This window comes from Mytilus galloprovincialis, chromosome 5 (assembly GCF_965363235.1).
Source record: "Mytilus galloprovincialis chromosome 5, xbMytGall1.hap1.1, whole genome shotgun sequence".
Taxonomy (NCBI): domain Eukaryota; kingdom Metazoa; phylum Mollusca; class Bivalvia; order Mytilida; family Mytilidae; genus Mytilus; species Mytilus galloprovincialis.
In genome coordinates this window covers 99,862,459-99,883,647 of record NC_134842.1, presented here as the reverse complement: position 1 = coordinate 99,883,647, position 21,189 = coordinate 99,862,459, and the positions used below count along the sequence as shown (strand labels likewise).

General features: G+C 31.7%; 1 protein-coding gene across 2 annotated transcripts in view; it reads left to right on the top strand.

Moving 5' to 3' along the window:
* The first annotated feature begins 2,320 nt into the window (after positions 1–2,320).
* Positions 2,321–21,189, top strand: part of LOC143076879 (von Willebrand factor D and EGF domain-containing protein-like) — a 33,282-nt gene continuing 14,413 nt past the window's right edge. For both annotated transcript variants that reach the window (XR_012978821.1, XM_076252767.1), the window contains exons 1-12: positions 2,321–2,428; positions 4,102–4,317; positions 5,493–5,654; positions 6,489–6,551; positions 7,118–7,389; positions 8,145–8,231; positions 8,956–9,330; positions 11,905–11,984; positions 16,342–16,405; positions 17,347–17,535; positions 19,325–19,518; positions 20,344–20,626. Coding sequence is in view for 1 of the 2 variants with exons in the window: in XM_076252767.1 (XP_076108882.1) it covers positions 2,389–2,428; positions 4,102–4,317; positions 5,493–5,654; positions 6,489–6,551; positions 7,118–7,389; positions 8,145–8,231; positions 8,956–9,330; positions 11,905–11,984; positions 16,342–16,405; positions 17,347–17,535; positions 19,325–19,518; positions 20,344–20,626 (2,025 nt within the window). In the remaining variant the exon portion in view is untranslated. The remainder of the gene's footprint in view (positions 2,429–4,101; positions 4,318–5,492; positions 5,655–6,488; positions 6,552–7,117; positions 7,390–8,144; positions 8,232–8,955; positions 9,331–11,904; positions 11,985–16,341; positions 16,406–17,346; positions 17,536–19,324; positions 19,519–20,343; positions 20,627–21,189) is intronic.

Here is a 21,189-nt window from a genome sequence, read left to right as displayed (position 1 = left end):
TGTACTGTAAATCTAGCTGATAAACATTTTGTTAGATAGAAACTAATGCGCGAGTGCGAGACACAGATAATTTTCACAATGTTCTCAATAGTATGTATTTCATAGTATTGCGCTGTTTTCAGTAATGTTGATAGAATAATGTATAACACTGTTCAAAGGTTGAGCACTACATACGATCATGTTTGTGAAAATATATGTTATCAAGTAATCTTGACGACTGTTTTATTGTATTAGTATCAAATTCAAATTATACTTTCTAATCAACTATGGTTATGTCACTAGGAAGGGCGAAGAGACCAAAAAGACAGTCAAACTCGAAAATAAACTGACAACGCCATGGCTTAAAAAAAAAAAAGACAAACAGACAAATAATAATACTCAACATACAGGTGCTTCGGACGGGTGAGCAGATCCTGCTCCACATGTGGAATCCGTCGTGTTGCTTATTACAAATCCGGTTAAAAGTCTAATTGGGTAGGTCACATTCGTGAAAAATGAAAGGAATTGTAGTTACGACATAACATGCATAAGGAACACCTCCGATATCATATGTGAAACGGTTATTCCATAACGGTCAACCAGCTACCTGTATAACTTAATTCATATTGCTAGGCTTGTTTTTTCTACACACAGCGGCGGATATGTCATTATAATTTAGTACACTTTAAACTGACATGACAGAAAGGAAAACACAGAGCATACATAATGGAGAAAATGAACAGTTCCTTATTTCAAAGGACGGTCCCAAATAAGGTGATGGATAGTGGTCAAGTTTTCGGAACAAAATCAAAGCAAAGTGTACTTCACTGTGTTTGCACGTTCGTTTTGTTGTTGTGCATTTTTATTTTTACAAGTGAAAGGGGGGGGGAGCTTTTTTGCATAATCGAACATAATTAACTACCGGACACACGCATGCCTATTTCCATATCAAAATCAACCATTTGTTTATTGACATTTATAATTAACAACAAACATAAATTACTAAAATCAATTGAAGTGTAAAACTGGTGCTATTCACTTATAGTTTAATTCCAATTTATTTTATTAAAATTCAGCATTCTTTTCACAGTTTGTGATGCACACTGAATCACGTGCGTAGCGGGTTATTTAAAGTGTGCACCACCTTTTTTATGTTATTTCGAATAGACAGAAAAATATTACAGTAATTTCTTATAATTTAATTCTTAATTCCATTTTAAACCGGAGTAAATCATGAAAAAAGTTGATGACGTCACGGTCACATGACAAAATTATGTCGATGGGCTGATAAAAAAAGCAACGTCAGCCAATCAGAAAACGCGTTACATCCAAAATTAAATTATATACACATATTCACCTAAAAGTAATTACGTATTCCTTCTGGTATACAGTCATGTATTGTGTTTGCGGCTGATAACAAAATCATAAACAAAGACACGAATACAAAACATACCTTACACAAGACAACACAACAGTTTTTGATACAACACTACAAGAGAAATTCAAAAAGATGTGCATTTGGAGATAACTTGTAGCGACGACAACAACACCTCACGACGAGAAAAAAATGATGATATGGCAATATACAGTTATCGGCTTTAATGAAGTTGATACAATAAGTTATCAACCCCAGAGATTGCGTTGCCTTAGGATATCTATATTTAGGAAAACAGAGACTCTTCCAAAACTTATATTAACCTCTCGTGATTTTTTCTACGGTGAATATAATGTGTTATCAAGGAGGATATCCTAGCCAATGAGAAAACAGTAAATTTATATTCATTTAATTAAACATTTTATCGATTCCGGAAGACTTCCTAATCATGTAACTTCAATTACATTATTTTGTAATACCATAAGTGGCACGTGCTTTGCTGCATCAACATCAAGTACTTGTTAGTACTTGACATATTATTAGAAGTTTCATATTAAGATATACTACGTAAATTATATAAACTGTGTTTAAAAATACTTTTGATAGGTTGTTTTGTTACATTAGTGTATTTTATATAAACTAACGAAGTTGTATTATAACCATGAATATAAACAGGTTTATAAATCAATTAGTATAAATGAACATAGTATAGTATAGGCATTTGAATTATTGACTGTTAATTTAACGACTAATCTCAATTTGGAATTATAATCCCAAAGAAATTAGATATAAAAGGGACATACAATTAGAGTTGAACATTTCTTAATTTAGTCCTTAAATCATATCGTTAGAATGATTGCAAAAACATGCAAAAACATGCTTGTTTTGGGCTTTGATTTTTTAATCAGTTGAGGCAATTTTAATGGTATTTCTAAACTCATTGTAAATTACAAAATGCAATAAGATATCAATTAGATGTGCATCGAAAAAGCGCAAAAAACGGTCAATTACGAACTGAAGAACTGAACTGAAACATGTGTATTTATGTTTTCATAGCAATTCTTTTCATAAAAGGTAAGATCAAATGGTTTTACATTAAATTACACGTACATCTAGGTATTTTTATTTTCGTACTGCTATTCAATAAATCACAATATAAATAAAGTCCTTATATTGATAACTGCCACTGGGTCTATACCGCTTCTAGTGGACTTTAAGTGCAAAGGGTATATTTGTGCAGTATGCGTTGCTTTAATACTGGCTTAATTTATGATATTTTCTTTAATTATCCGTTGTGAAATTTAAAAATGTTAATGGAAATAAGGTACATCATTGATCATTTTGAATTTAAATAAACGTGTTTGGTCATTTTATTTTATCTTTTTGATGGAGGAGGTGTTAAAGCCACACGTTATTATGTGTTTACATTTCCTTGAATTGCCACATGTATATTTGATCTTCTTGTCTTTAGCTATTTTGAAAAAAAAACAATACACAAACCTTTTATATATATTTTTATTGTGTTCAGTGACATTTATAAATTTAATATATTAATCAATTTGTAAATACCATTTTGAATAACAACAAAAACAACGAAACACTATAAATTCTTTAATGGTTTTATGATAAAAAAAAATTTTAAAAAAAGCATAATAAAGTATTTCCTTTTGCAAATTTTCAATTTTTACAGATTTTATCAATAGTTGTAAGAGCAGGTTCATTTTATGAATAGTGTTTAATAAACAGGTAGAGTGCAATACATCTTCTAATGAGTAAAGGATTCGGTTCAGTAAGACCCCTTTTTGGCCCTAAAATATAGCAGTTTTACAAAATTGTTAAAATGTAAACTTTCAGTTATTTATTGGAAAGTAGAATGCTTCTGCTACAAAAATTTGGACTTTTTTTGAAAATGCAATGCACATATATCGGGTACTAGCATCATTTAGTCATGCTAAATTACCAAAATCTTCACATTTGTAGCATTTTAGTTAAATTTTAGACGGTTTCCGTCTTAACTGAAACTGGCCGCATTCGTGTTTATTCTTAATATTGAATCGTAAGTTGTATTTGATGATAGTAAATAACATATATAAAGGTTGAGTATGAAAACGGATGCGTCAACTTTCATTTCTGACAACAAACATCTGAAAAGTGACATTTTTGGCATATTTGATAGATTTTTCATATTTAAGCTTGGATTGGAACGTATTTAATGACTAAATCAGTTTAAATATTTCACATATAAACTAATTGAATCAACTGAAATAGACACTTAAGTGGTTAAAAAGTGTTCAAAATCTTTCGTTAGATGAACCTGAAATTTGAGGCCAAACTCGACCCTTACCGGACCTACTCCTTTTAGATTTGCCTTAGTATAAAGCAATGCTTTTGACTTAATGAATTATGGATATACAACATGTACACGGTTCAATATATTTCCACAATATTTTCAAAGTGAACATTAATCATTAGTATAATACTTTTTTATTACTTCATATCTTATTGAATATTCCTTTCTACTGTATACCTGACTTATTTGGTGGTATATAACGCTTTTCTTTAAGTTAATGGGCTTGATTTATTTGTCAAGAACGTATTTATTGTTGTTATTATTATATGTCTTGATTTGATGGAGGTTGGGGATAGGACTGGTCACATACGTCGGTGCTTGTTTTGATATTTATCAATTTATTATTATCTTAATTCTTAATTTGAATGATACAATAACTGTCTTATTCATTAAATAGGTCTTCTTTGCCAAGATCCATGCAATCCAGTAAACAACCGACTTCTTGACGAGCCTACTCGTTCCGTAAATTATGCTCTTGGTCCGAATGATCCTGATTTATGCGATCGTAGACTTCTTAGAGATGGATGGTACAGGATTCCCGAAAATGGAAACATTGCCACTGAATGTCCAGCAATATTAAGATGCGGATCATTGTATCCAGTGTGGTTAAACGGTATGTAGTTTTAGGTCATAACCCCATTGATTTTTAGAGATAGATGGAGCAAGGTCATTTAGCAATATACATTTCATATCATTCTCGAACATTTGTCGAAACTATATTATCAATATAGTACATACATGCATACATCTATGTAATGTATTGAACTATATATATATATAGAACTTACCTGTACGAGCTACAATTGTAGAAAGAAAACTAGTCTCTATTTTTTTGGCTATTCAGTACGAAATATCGATACATTTTTTTTTTTATTTTTTATGGATGTGAAGTTAGAAGCCGGTTTGTTATTCGATATTCGATATTCAAATTTAGTTTTAAATCATTAAAAAATATATATTTGATAACATTAAAAGCATGAGTTTTATAGTTGAAAGGAGCAAAACGATACGTAGGAAATCGTTTTATGACCCTTTCAAGTTGTCTTAAACTCTCGTTGTCCTCGAATATAAACCCTTATCAATGCTTATGTAAGTTGCATATTTGTCTTTAAGTAATATAGATTTTTATCAATAAAATGACATCAAAACTGTAATGTTATATCTAATATTTCTTAAAACAAAAACAGAAACCGATCACTCTAGAAACATTTAGAAATATATATGGAAAGCCCCCCAAAAAAGAAATATATATTGAAAACCTACCTGAGACTGATAAATGACGGTGATACCCCCTGTTCTTTCAATATCCACAAAATTCGACGAATGTATAGACTTTGTATATATGAAGATTGTATAAAAAGGATTTCCCAGAATAATGTCATCCTTGATATCTACGAAGGGCTTAGATTGTCACGTTTCAGCTAAAAATTGTTAAATTTTTAGGACAAAACACAGGGCAACGGCGAGAGCTCCTTGATCTTTCAATCTGCCTAATATTAAGCAGACAGTTAGTTAATAGGTACATAAAATTCGACGAAATCATAGACTCTGTATATATAAAGGTTATATCAAAAGGATTTTCAAGAATAATGTCATCTTCGATATCTTTGGAGGCCTTTTTTCAAAATGACAGTCGTTAACCTGGAAATTGGAAAACGAGGGTGTCGTCCGTTATTGCCAGCAATTAAAAAACCTAGTTGTCTTTATTTTCGTATAAAATATGTGCATGTATGAAATAGTTCCTAAAAAAATATAATACAGTAGAGCGATGATAACATCTTTTAACAGGAACTCTTCCAGAGCAAGGACAAAGGATTACTTTAAACGCATGCCAGAGAGGGTTTCTATCATGTTGTGAAAGCACTTTCCAAGTTGAAGCACAAAACTGCAATGATTTCAACGTGTTCTACTTAAAAGCAATTCCAGCATGCCCTGGTCGCTATTGTACAGGTAATATAATCCAACGCAACTATAGGTTTGAACGTTGTTTTCAATTTAGATTTGTTTATATTTTTTCGTTTGGGCTTGTATTATATTTGCCTTCGGGTTTATATTATCCGTTCATCCTATTTCGACATTTTCAAACTTCAAGAGTCTATCATAAATTGAGGTAAATTATATAGCCTTTCAAATACCGTTTCGATTCCTTACATCACTGAAGAGAAAAATTGAATGTACTTATCGAAATACGGATATGGTGTACAAATGTTTGAACCTCGTCTTTGCTGTATACCATCTTTTCTGCAAGTTAATTGTTTTCTGTTTGGTAATTAATTAATGATACGATCAATTTTGTTACTACTGGTGATCCATTTATTTTGCAATCACAAATGGCAGTCAGCAGAGTTCAAGCACAGAAGTTGTTCGACTTGCTAGTCGAATGAGTTTGTTAAAATATTCTTTTTTGGTCTTTTAGAAAATGATGTTTGTGGTATATTTAGACCCCCCCCCCCCCCGCCGTTACCAAGACATTTGTTTTGCATACACACGTATAGAAGTCGCAGTATTCATCCGTCACAATCAATGGTTTGAACATTATTTTCAATCTAGACTTGTGTATATATATATATATTGAGACAAGCTCTTCTGGATTTTTTAAGAGAAGTTTTCGGGTTATAAATATTTTGGCCCCGAGCATCACTAAAGATATTTTGATTGTCAAACAACTCATCTGGTGCAGTTGAATTGATACCGTTAATAATATGCTTTTCGACTAAATATCTTTCAATATCCCTCTGTCATTATTCCCTTTTTTATTAAAAAGAATGTTTTTCTTATATCCAGTTGGACCACCAGCTCCATGTCAACCAGGGATGTCATCGGAATCTGGATTTGAGCCATGTCATCGTAAGTTGTATACTTTGTCACAGATTCAACACTGACGTGAACAGTATGACATTTAAGAACTATTTACTTATGTTCAGTCATTTAAATATCTTAGTTAATTAGTATTTAGAAATGGTCAGACAATGATTCAATATTTTATTTTCAAATAAAAGTATAATGTTATAAAATAATCTAACAGTTTTGATCGCTACACGGAAATTAAATTTTTTCCTGCGTTGATTGTGTTTAAAATTGTTTTGGGTTTATTGTTTTGTTCAAATATCAAATCGTTATATTACTCGTTTGAACTTTTATTTACTTAAATTTTGTCAACTTGGATTAGTGGGACTGAATTACACATCAAATACAACTTTCTAAAGCCTGACTTTTTGAGTTTATTTTATCCTATCATCAAAAACAAAAACGTGGGTATCAATGCTGTACTTATCCCCCCTCCAAAAAAAACAAAACAAAAAAAAAAACAGCAATCTATTCAGCCACTGATTAAACACAGTATTTAAACATTGGCCCTATTATATAATTTATAGCGGATGTGTGCTAGATCATGCATTTTTTTCTCTTTCCAGGTCTCAGTATAACTTTCAGCGTTTCACCACGAGTAAAGGCATTCATACCTACATTCAATTTTAACTCTCAACTTAGAAATTTGGCCTTCCAATGTCAAGTCGCGATGCCTTCAAAGTACCAACAATATTTCTTCGACATTTCCTGGTATATTAACAAGAAAGAAGTCGCGTATAAGCCAAAAATTCCATACAGTAAGCTAGACACTGACGGTGTTCTTCATAGAAAAGACTGGGATAAACATTCCAATGGACCTAAAGTACTCGGATTTTGGGTAAGCTGTTTATTTCTTAGATTAATTAGGATACATTTTGATCACGTAAACAAACCATGACAAAATTTTTATTGCGCGATTGACATGAATCCAAAAGTTTTACAAATATTGTGTTACTATTAACCTTGTATCAATTTTATTTGTTTATGGCAATGACAATGTTCGAATTATCTCCTTGTTGTAATAAACGATTATTTGGCTGATGCGAGGCTAACATTTAGTTACAGCCAGTTTTTTTATTTAGTTATTACAAAAATTTACACTACATAGATATAAGAAGATGTGGTATGAGTGCCAATGAGGTAACCCTCCACTCAAGTTACAATTTGCAAAAGTAAACTATTATAGGTCAAAGTATGGTCTTTAACACGGAGCATTGGCTCACCCCGAACAGCAATATATCAATATATATATATACCATGTATACATGTTCTCATTCTACCTTAGCTTTCAAACCGTTTGTCTCAGAGCATTTCTATTGAAGAATTGTAGCGCAGTGTTGTATCGATTCAGGATATTTGTTATACGGTGTGCAAAGTTTACTGTTTCCTTCTTTAATTCTTCAGTTTAATTTGTGTTGTCTTCCTTAATTTGTATAGCAGAGGCGAAAGATCTGTTCTATGGATTTCATGAGCTTGAAGAATCGGCAAACTACTGTTGTTTCGAATTTATTTTAAAGAAATCACTATATTCAAACTAGTCATTTTGTGTTTGGTACAATCAAAATTATGTAAATTATTTTAATTACCAAACAGGTGACATGTAGTATAAGAGCTAGACAAAGTACTGACGGTGTACCTACAGCATACAACACCAGCAAGGAGTTTTTTGCAGGAGTCCAGGTAACAAATTAGCTATCATATTTTGTGAATTTATAGACAAATCACAGTTTCATTAAAAAATCTATTGAATACAATATAACTCTGATGAATGTCACCAAATTAAAATTCACATCAAACGTAATAAATAACATTTTTAAATTGTCAACTTTTATTATCAAGGAATACTTTCTGTCCCACTATATTTCAAATGATACACTACACGTGTGAAAGTTCACACTTTAAAAACTCTATTTTAAAAATAGTTCTATATGACGATTAGAAGACAACTGAAATCAACTTTATATAGATTTTCGGTCAACATTACTGATTGGGTTACCCAATAGCGACTTATTTTGGCCTTGCTGCATGTTAAATATCAAAAATAGGTTTTTTGGTTTGTAAATTTACCTATGGTTCCTATTCCTGATGTTATAGTTTTGTCAGTTTGAACATCCAATGTAGGGGATCTTCACCCTATCGACGAACTTGTTTTTCGATTTAAAGAGATTCCCTTCATCCTTGTTTTGTAAACTTTCTTCATCTTTTTGGCTTTATGGACATCGGTCAATGACTGTTGCATTTACGAAACCTAAATATTATTCAGAACTTCACATTCTTAAAATGCATAGAGTATACAACCAAATTGTAATGTGATTTCATGAGTAGATACTTCATAGATATTTGTTTAGAGTATATAATTTATTTATTTTATATTAATCTTATTTTTACATTGGTTGTGGTGTAGATAGAGAAAACATCTTTTATTGTAAAAAGCGGAGAAGAAGTCAAAATCAATATCAAATCAACTGTACCAGTGGCATGTTTAGAATTTCCTGGGTTAACGAGATGCAATATAGATATTGAACTTTTTAGTTTACAAGACCAAATTAAAAGCAGACCAGCTAATTGTAACGACAGCTTATCAGATGATATAATTAAAAACTCCAGGAGTTCATGTGGCCTTACGTTTAATGGAACTGCATGGGATAAATATCAGACTTTCACACTACGCACACTCGGAGATCAAGCAGTACGATCAAGCTATACTTGTACAGCAAAACTTATTGCTAAGTCTACTATAGATTCCTTATGGAAAAATTTCCAACTTCCAGAAGTTTCTGTAAGTAGATTTTGAGAAGCAAGGTAAACAAGATACCTCAGAAAAATATTTATTTTATTCAACGAAAATCAGTTTTAATTCTCAAGATGAATAACTCTTTATCCAATATACGATTTATACAAATATACAGAAAATATCATAGGTGGCAATTAAAAATCATATAACTAAATATGAAATAAAAAAAATAGAAAAACATTATGAAAATAAAAATGTCTGTATAAATACCAATAAAAACTGATTAAAAAATGTGACAAAAAGATAGATCTGGAAGAAGCAAATTAAACGTTTAAAAAACCAGGAAAGAAATAATAATAAAAAAAAACAAATATAGAAGTTATTTAATATATTTAAAACAACATCGTTTTTATTTTTACAAACTTTTTTCACAACATACATGTAATTTAATCCGAAATAATACTGAGAAAACAACTAATCCTTTTGTTTGGATGAACAGATATTTAAGTCCTTATTACCTTCACATTCAAGTTAACAAATAAAGATATAATATGACTAACATGTATGTTGCAGAAAATCGTTTAGAAAAAAAAACAATTAGGAAAAAAGTAAAATTCGGTGTCAGAAAATTATTTATTTCGCACTAATCATTACAAAAAAAAACGTATATTTTTCAGATGAAATAAACATTTCCCAATTGTATGCGTTCAAAGCGTTTTTCTGCTGGAATTTCTTTATTAGAAACACTCAAGTCTAGATATTTAAAAGATAGGGATGCGTAATTACACTAAAACGGTAGGAGCTTTCTCTATAACCATAGGATCATTGTCTTTCTTGTTCAAAACTGATTAAAAAGGAGAAAGAGCTTTTCTGATATCCCTTTTTACGGTATTATGTAAACAAATTATATAAAATTGGCAATTCAAATACAAGCAGAAATCTAGATATAATGAATCATGAGTTAAGGCATTACAGGATCAATCACTAAATAATTGGCAAGAACAACCGGCCCCCATCTTAAACCAGTTCCTTCCATAAACTTTCTCTTTAATTTTAAAAGAGAAGACTTAACCAATAAAACATTAAAATGTAAGTCCCCTGCATTGAAGACGTATTTGAGATTAAGACGTTTGGTCTCTACAATAGATATATTATAACATTTGAACATAACACTGCAATGTTTATATTAAATACAAGAAAAATTCTTAAGGTCCGAGTTCGACGTAAACGAAGATTGAACTAGTTTCGACATGATGTACAACAAATGTCCATTATAATATGTTGTCGATATCACTGATTACAGTCTGATAACAGTCTTTGTGCAAAAGCAATAGAACAAAATACAAGACACATGTTTAAATAACATGTATCTGCCTTCCCGAAAAACATATTTGATATAAAAAAAGCATAACGACTAAATGTTGAGAAGTCATATATGAACAGGGTAGTCTAAAGTTAACTTTCCAGTATTTGTCTGTTAGTTTACTTGTTTTAGCCACGGATTGTAGGTAAATCTTAGACGTTGGTGATTTGTTGAGTATCGTCCGCCGCTTTTGACAAATGCAACAAGAACACATATGGCATCGTCAGTATTTCACGAACTACTCTCGGAAACACTGTCAATGACTTTAAATAAAATTAATATTTGATACTTCTTGTGCGACAAAAAAAAAATGAATAATGTGTAAAACTAGACATCATAATGAGAATGTGTCGATCACATGCGTCTTGATAGTTATCAACGGTATCAGGCTTATGAATTAATACGTCAGACGCGTGTTTCGTCTACACAAGACTCATAAGTGACGTTCAGATTAAAATAATTCTGAAGCCAAACAAGTACAAAGTTCAAGAGCATTAAGACCCAAAATTCAAAAAAATTGTGCCAAATACGGCTACGGTAATTTATGCTTGGGATAAGAAAATACTTGGTATTTTCGAATAATTCATACTTTTACAATCATTAAATAAAAAAAAAACAACATATAATTGATATTCATGTCAACAGCGAAGTGCAAATAGTTATCAAAGGTACCAGGCTTATAATTAAACTATGGCCACGTAAGTAAAATCATCATAAAAACGAGAATAAATCTATTATGAGTTTCTTGATAATTTTAGTCATGTTAACTTCTTCCTTATCTGCTGATGGTTATTCGTTTTAAAAGATATTTCTATCAATTTATTAGAGCTCTATACGTAAAATGTCAAATATTTTCCATGTTGATGGCCGCACTTTGACCTGTAACGGTTTACTTTTTACAAGTTGTGACTTTGATGAAGAGTCTCATTGGCACTCATATCAAATCTTCGTATATCTATACACATGCAAAAACAAAATGGTAATAATTATCATTAAAAGGCAAAAACGCATACAAAACTGTTACAGGGGAGATAATGAACGCAAAATGTTAGTTTTTGCAACGCATTATATTTAACGTTTACTTGGTTGAACACTCATTACTCCAATAGAAGTCATATCAGGAAACTATTTACTTATAAGACAGAAGGAAACTAATTTTGTTAGAATTTGGAAATCTAGTTGTTTGTAAGAAAACTGTTTGTATTCAGTATAGTTTTAGACTATTATATGAGAATATACTGTCATTTTACTTCAAGATTCATGTATTGAACAAACACAGACCAAAAGGAAAGTGTTATTCAAGGAATGATCCACATCTGCGAACAATTGATGGCAGGTAAGTATTTTTGAGCCCACCTGTATTTATCATATTAATCACGTCAATACCAGACTCAGTCCGATTTACCATTTGCTTAGGGACTTTTCTTTTTGAATTTTCCTCGGAGTTCAGTATTTTTGTAATATTGTAATAATTATACATATAATAATATGATAAAATCTATCTGGAATATTTTCTATAATGAAAAAAATATTCCATCTATTCTAACATCCCAGTTGGACAACAGCTTCGAAATTTTTAAACATAATTAGTTCATACCATCGGTTGAATTACAATGCAGTGATCTGACATTCAGAAGTGAGAGGTTTTGCTAGGTATAAAACCAGGTTCAATCCACAATTTTCTACACATGAAAATGTCTGTATAAAGTCAGGAATATGAAAGTTGTTATCCTTTTGCTTGACGTGTTTGAGCTTTTGCTTTTGCCATTTGATAAGGGACTTTCCGTTTTGAATTTTTCCTTGGAGTTTCAGTATTTTTGTTATTTTACTTTTTCATATGAACTGTAGGTTTCTTATACAATTCATTGATGAGTTTTGTTTAGTTAATACAATTCTTATTTGTACTTTTTATTATGGAGCTCGAGTTTATAGCTATTCTGATTGCAAAGACCAGTTAATTTCTCCATAGAAGACGTTGGTCTCTTTTCGAGATGCATACGTTTTGATATTTTTAAAGAAACCTTGCAAGAATTAAAGACGAATTATAACATGTATAAAGAGAGTACTTGTAGTCCAAACAATATAGATTCCCATTGCTATTGTTGATGTAGTTTTTTATCATCTCCTTTGCCTTTCATTTGCACGTATAACACGTATCTCATTCTGGCACGGGGAAGACTTCTAAGTTCCGTTAGTGATATTAGGTAAATATGTTTTTTTTGCCTTCAGTTTAATGCACAGTGTACGAAGTACCTAGTAATAGAAAATATATGACGCACACTTCGACCATTAATCAGGATTATAGCTATACTCTTTATAGTGAACACCATGTTCATAAAATCGCTTCGCGAATAATTATATTATATCCCTTTTTTGTTCATTGAAACTTTCAGTAGTGATTTGAATTTTTGAATTTTTCTTTCATTAAATCTGTTTAATGGTTTGGGATATACACCAATAAGACACTATTCGAAACCAACAAACAATTAATAGATATAATAACGCAACATGTATACTTTAGCAATAAAAAATGCAAGATTTGAACATCTAAATGCAGAGTGTATGTTAAAGTTGTGAATACAAAAATCAATTATATCTCTCTAGGTAACAACAATCATTGAGATGTCACATTAGTCAACTGCCGTATCGTTCTTGAATTTGGACAGATGTGTATTAAATGTGGTTTTTAGGTTACATACGTGAAAACACCAACGCTAAGCTTTCATTTTTTATCTTTTAAAATTAGTAGTATATTGACATAACATACACATATTTACATTTTGTCATAGATACAAATATTCGTTCAGTGTATGTTCACTTGTGTTAATATGTCTTTTGAATGAGTAAAGCCATTTGAATTGATATTTTGTAGTGTGTCTGTCTTTGTTGTGGCCTTACAATATATGTTCGGGTAAGGGTGAAGATTGGTACCTACATAAACGTTTAAACATGGTGCATTTGTTTGCACCTGTCTTAAATCAGGAACCTGATGTTCAGTATTTGTCGTTTGTTGATGTGGTTCAAAATAAAATTGAGAATGGAAATGGGGAATGTGTCAAAGAGACAACAACCCGACCAAATAAAAAACAACAGCAGAGGGTCACCAACAGGTCTTCAATGTAGCGAGAAATTCCCGCACCCGGAGGCGTCCTTCAGCTGGCCCCTAAACAAATATATACTAGTCCAGTGATAATGAACGCCATACTAATTTCCAAATTGTACACAAGAAACTAAAATTAAAATAATACAAGACTAACAAAGGCCAGAGGCTCCTGACTTGGGACAGGCGCAAAAATGCGGCGGGGTTAAACATGTTTGTGAGATCTCAACCCTCCCCCTATACCTCTAACCAATGTAGTAAAGTAAACGCATAACAATACGCACATTAAAATTCAGTTCAAGAGAAATCCGAGTCTGATGTCAGAAGATGTAACCAAAGAAAATAAACAAAATGACAATAATACATAAATAACAACAGACTACTAGCAGTTAACTGACATGCCAGCTTCGGACTTCAATTAAACTGACTGAAAGATTATGATTTCATCATATGAACATCAGGCACAATCCTTCTCGTTAGGGGTTTAGTATCATACCATCATAACATATATGAGAAGAACATAACCCGTGTCATGCCAACAACTGGTTTTAGAATAAATGTGTTTAGTTCCGATGCAAAGACCTTATCAGTGACTCAATATTAACGCCAAAATATGCAATCTTTAATGACTTGACAACAGTATCGTAATTATATCCCTTCTTAATAAGTCTATTCAAAGGTTTTGTAAGTTTCTGAGGTGAATACTGACACCTTTGTGCTTTATAAAGAATATTACCATAAAAAATTGGATGTGAAATACCTGAACGTATTAAAAGTCTGCATGTTGAGCTATATTTACGAATGATGTCTTTATACCGATGATAAAATTTAGTAAATGTTTTGACTAGTTTGTGATATCGAAAACCCTGGTGTAATAATTTTTCAGTAATACATAAATTTCTCTCGTTAAAATCGAAAACATTGTTACATACACGAGCGAATCGTACAAGTTGAGATATATAAACACCGTAAGATGGTGACAAGGGAACGTCACCATCTAAAAACGGATAATTAACGATAGGAAATGAAAAATCATCCCTCTTATCATAAATTTTAGTATTCAGCTTTCCATTAGTGATATAGATATCAAGATCGAGAAAAGAGCAGTGGTCATTGTTAGTATTAGCTTTATTTAAAGTAAGTTCAACAGGATAAATTTCATTAATATACATACTGAAGTCGTCATTATTGAGAGCCAAAATATCTTTCTCATTTCTCCTTTCTCGTTTATTATATTGTTTAAATCGTTAGTATTCCAGCTTGAATAGTTTTGCATTATTAATTTTTGGGGCCTTTTATAGATCACTGTTCGATGTGAGCCTTTACCCCGTGTTTAACACTGTACCTCTACCTAGAGTTTCTTTGAAGGAGAGTTGTCTCGTTGGCATTCAAAGATGTACCACATCTTGTTATAGCTATACATTTGTTGGTTATTCTTTTCTTTTATTATTTTTTCTCATGTTTTGTTTGGTTTTTTTTGCTTATTAAAAATCATTCAGTTTTCTCTACGTTTCTGGTGGAGTCATATTATATGAAAGAGATGTGGTATGATTGCCAATGATACAACTCGTCAGAAGAATAATGCCCACACAGACTGTTTAGTTATAAAAGGCCTATAAATTACGAATGTAAAACAATTCAAACGAGATAACTAACGGCCTAACTGATGTACAATAAAATGAAAGAAAAACAAGAATGTTACTATAAAAAAACTCATCATAGATACCCAGTACTAAATTTTGTATATACGCCAGACGCGCATTTCGTCTAAAAAAGACTCATCAGTGACGCTCGAATCCAAAAAAGTTAAAAAGACCAAATAAAGTACGAAGTTGAAGAGCATTGAGGACCAAAATTCTTTAAAGTTTTGCTAAATCCAGCTAAGGTAACTATGTTACACAGCAACAGACGACAACAACTGAATTTCAGGCTCCTCACTCCGGACTGATACATAGGTACAGAATTTGGCATGGTTAAACAAGTAAGCGGGATCCCAACTCTCACCTAGCCTGAGACAGTGGTTTAACAGTACAACATATTAACAAACTATAACAACCAGTTGAAAAAGGATTATCTCATCAGATGATTTCAAATAGATACACGTTTAACAAAGACCGTTACAGTTCCATTCACTTGCAATATGATACCCTTGCATTCACGGGTTAGTAACGGTCCTTTTGAATTAGTATAGATGCCATTATATTAAAGGTATTAGTTGTATTTAACACACTAGTTGGCTCATAAAGAATATCAATGTAAATCAAATTGGAAATCAAATTGCCCAGTATCAATACTCCCCGAAGGCTTACGTACATTTTGAGTGTATTTTCCTCCTTGTCTGTGGTGTTCTATTAAATTTCTTTTTTATCAAAATCAAAATAAATGATAGCCTCTTGGATTTTTTTCGCAACTTTACATATTTAACCGAACACTACATTGTCTGTTTAAAAAGTCTATTACAAATGTATATGATTGAGAAATTGCATGTAAAATGTTGTTCGATTCATGATTTTAAAAATGTATTGTAATTCAACATCAAATATTTGTTTTTTGTACTATCTTCTCAGATATATTCTATTTATCTTTCTAATAGATATTTTTCAACCCATGACACTGGCGAATTCGTCTTATTTCGACATAAGACAAAACCCATCGAGGTATGTAATAATAAAAAACTAGTAAACACCTGACATGCTGTACAACGTATTGAAAATGAGACCTCGATAGTCGCACACATTTTTAGGTGATACATTTTGGTGGATTTCTTATTGGTTTTATTACGCATTGAAAGGCTGACTGAGTTTTAAAAATGAAAGATCAACCATTAAAGGTCATTCTTTTCGGCAGTCTTGTAACCCCAAAGTGTGCAGACCATCAAACCTGAAAATGATCATTATCGTTAAAATTTATTCGAACGATAAGGCTAATTTCAATAGCAGCGTTGAATTTACGATTTGATGATTTCTGTTTCGAGATTTAAAAAAAAAAGTTAGGGACAAAAAAAAACAAAAGTATTCAAACTCAGTCGAAAGTCTAAAAAACTGACAACGCCATGGCTAAAAAAGAAAAGTACCAACATAATAACAATAGTGCACAAAACACGACAGAACAAAACAAATACTGAGCAATACAAACCCTTCTAATTAGGGTAATCTCATGTAAACAGATCCAGGTTCATCATCTTGCACCCGTGGTGTTGCGTTGACTTGGGCGTTTTCGACAGATGATGGAAACATCAACATATAGAGTGAAAATAAAAGTATAAGTAAATAAATGCGTGTTATTCAAATCTCTTATCTCTTGCAGAAATGATTGTACTACTATTCGTGTCTGTTTCTTTTTTTTTTCTCTTAATTCAATTGACCTGATGTGTTTCATTAGCATAATATATTACAAGGATACAGGAAATTGCCAAAAAATATGCAGTACATCAGACTACAACAACCAGTAACAACCAACTCTTTATAAGAAATCGTAAAAAGCAACAACGATGAAAAGTTCGACATAATCTCTTTAGTAATTTGAAGTAAATATTTGAAGAAAAAAAATAAATCGATTTGACAATAACTAAACGTGTAAGTGTTATGCATAATTGCAGATACACACAATTCAAAGGCGGGATGATCGCCGAAAATGGGCTTCAAACTGTGCTGTTCTATTTCGGGCTTCAACAGATATGTTTGTTATATACGGTTGCAATAAACCAACCAGATGGATCGCAAGAAGACTTAACTGTGATAGAGCACATCAGTATCTTGAAGTTTTAGAAAAAGGAACAAATTTTGAGGTATAAATATTTGTAACCGGTTTAATTAATATGTAAGTAGGCAATCTGATTTTTCCTCTGTCCCACCCTTTCCCATACTTACAGCGTATTTTGTGATTTCAATTTGAGAGCTTTAAATGTTTTTTGATCTGCAGTCAGTTATGTGACATTTCAGTACATGGGAAACATAATTATATGGTATTCGATAAATTGAGAAGCAGTAGAGGTAGCGGTCGTTAAACATGTCTCACCAATGAAACTGCATAATCATCTTTATTTTTTTTCTTCATTTTTTGTCATTGTCAGTACCTGTAGCTCTGGTTAGGAAGAAGGAAGGAGTATATATAAATCCCGTCTTCCTAAGACGTTGTTTTCAGGACCGCATGCAATATTATCTCGGACTGATCTGTCTCGATAATACATATATAAAAGATGATATTTTCTACGGATTCAAGTGTGGGTAGGGAGTAATAGAATTGTTTCACATTCGAAAAAAACAAAACAATAAAAAAGTCATTTAATGGTTTCAAATTTGTATTTATAAATCAGTTTCACTTCAATGATCAAGTAAAGTCAATAACCTTCTGTAATAATTTTTTTTCGAAATACTAAGGTTTTGATACACCAGTTAATTATAGATGACCTAAGTTGAATTTAGCCAAATGTTTAGGAATTTTTGAACGAAGTCAGTAACACGACAGATGTTTTCCATTCATGTGATATGTTGTAGCTTTAAGTTTTACCATTTAATAAGAAACTTTCCGTTTTTAATATTGTTTGGAGTCTAGTATGGTCGTACTTTCACTTATTGGATTAAATTCAATCCTGGTACATATGATGAGTACATTTACGCAAGAAACGTATTTATTCTACTATATAATCATGATCGGTATATTATCATCATTTGTATTCGAATCAAACCAGGTGTTCGGTCAGATGAATTGAAAGTTGTTATGTATCATAAATACAAATCAATTTCATCAGTGCGGATAAGGCTATATCAGGGGGTAGAAAATCCAAAATGCTTTGGATAATTCAAAACTTATTAAAAGTAAATTTATAAAATTGAACTTCTCTATGTTGTTTTGCTTACTGAGCTTGTGATTTTGTTTGGTAAGAAACACCAACCAGCTGTTGCATCTACCGCATGATGGTATGAATTCATTTAAGATGTTAATATACGTTTTTATGGTCTAAAAGAGAGAAACCAGGGTAATCTAAACAATCATCAAATCCTAAAAAAACCACAAAAAAACATGGTAAAAATAACTAAACAACCGAACAAACAAAAATGACAACATTAAGAAAACATAATATTGGACAGCATAATCTTTATCAAACACCTGCGATTAACACATGTTGTTGAAGGCTTATTAGTTCCTATTCCGCATGTACTACTTAATTGTTTTACTATGCAGTTAAACATTTTCCGACAAGCTAGACATATTTGTAATCCGATGTGTCATATACTCCATATTCATGGCGTCGATATTTTCTTCAATACGTATGTGCATTTTGTTAAAGAAGGTTTATTATCGAACTAGAGCAGTTCAAATAAATTGATTGATTGATTGATTGATTGATTGGTGTTCAATGCCACTTTTATCACTATTGGAATTCAAATTAAATACTTTTATTTTTTGGAAAAAAAATAGTGTTGTCTTAAGAAAAAATGTAAAAAGCAAATTATGACAAGTTAAAAAGCGCAAATTCCTTGGTGTTAATGTTTGATTTATTCAAAATATATATAAAAAATGTCAACGAGGAAATGTTTCAACTATATCAAGAATTATATGTTTATGATTAAAAGGTGATTATGCCAACTGGAACACGTATAGTAGTATTAGTTAACAAATATTGGTTAAATGTTTACATTTACGTTTCTGCAATGGACTGGGAAGAAACCGAAGGACTATGTGGATTGTACAATGGCCGAAGTAACGATGACTTTACCGATATGAAAGGGAATATTGTAGACCAAGCAAAATTAATGAGCAGCTGGAGGTAAATAAGCGTTAATGTATATCAATAAAGGCACGAGATAATTCATGTAAATTGTAATACTAAAAAGATGAGCAATATTACGGGTGCCACATGTAAAGCAGGATCTGCCTACCCTTCTGGAGCACCTGAGATCACCCCTAGTTTTAGTGGATTCGTGTTGCAAAGTCTTTAGTTTTCTCTGTTGAATATTATGTACTATTGTATGCTTGTTTGTCTTTTTCATTTTTAGTCATGGTGTTGTCAGTTTATTTTAGATATATAAGTTATAATACCCCATTGGTATTTTTCGCCCCTATGTCGTATTTAAAGAAAAAGTAAAAGGATTTTTGTCACACCAAGGAATGAAATGTATGTGTACTTAAGACAGGACAAACATGTCAAAATAGTTTTAAACAATTTATAAATTGCATGCGTACGATTTGATTGTCTGTATTTACCTTCATCAGGAACGCTCGAACCGAATATGTCAAAGCCAAAGATGTATAAGGACCGATAACGTTAAAGATCGAAATACCAAAACATCTTTTTTATATTAACATTTTTTAGACCAACTTTTCCGTAGAGAGATTTGCCTGAGGGTGTTGAAATTGATAAAGTAAATGTTTACTTTGAGAAAGACACTTTTAATAGTTTTTTAACAATCTGATTGACTTACATATCCTGTTTAACGCGTTGATTTTGAAAATCTGACAAATCCGACAGAAAAAGAAGACACAGACATTTCTTTGATATCAGAAAGAAGTATCGAACGTTTTCAGATTAAAATAGGCACATCTAGGACACATAATTTGTACATTTATCAAATTGCTTTTTTTTAATAACTAGGGTCCCTGGAAGTCGAAGCCTTTTTATAGCAAAGGCTAGATCAGAGAAGATGAAGACTGAAGTAATGTATTGTACATGTTACAACGAGTCTCGCATACTAGAAATACAAGAAGAAATAAAAGAAACGGCAGATTGCACATGGAAGGACAGCTTACCGCTGTGTAAGCCTAAAAACTGGAAGGAAAATACATGTCGCAACTATGGAAGAACGAAACGGGAAATATCAGATGACTTTGAATTTGATGTCCCGATTGATGTGGTTGCTTTTAGAAAGGGTCCACAGGTGATGCATTTATTTGTCATACTGAATATATATTATTAGTGATAGTGTTTTCATTCTTTTTTCTCAGCTGGATATACGGTCCAGGTTAGGTAATACATTTGTAGAGTTTGTGCAGTATGAATGGCTCTAAAATGCATAATGCCCCTGGAAATAAGAATTGCCTTGAAACAGATCATCGACGTCCTCCTTTTCCCCGAGTTTTTGTAAGGGTATTAATCGTGCAGACATTGTTGCATTCTCTCAACACTAGATTTAATGTCCCAACTTGACATGACAGCGTACATGCACATCTCGCACTGCCAAACGGACGCTAAAATTGGCAAATTGTTTTCTGATGGTACGAAAAAGACCAATAGTCATTCTGTATGTAGTCACCAGTACACCTTTACAGAATTTCATATACTATTATTGTAACCCCACTGATATTTTTATTTTATAACAATACTAATGTATGAAAATCGATAATATTATCAAACGGGTTATGTTTCCAGTTAAACATGTAACATGTATTTGCAACACTGTTATGTTTATTCAGGATATTGCGGTTATAGACAAATGCAGTA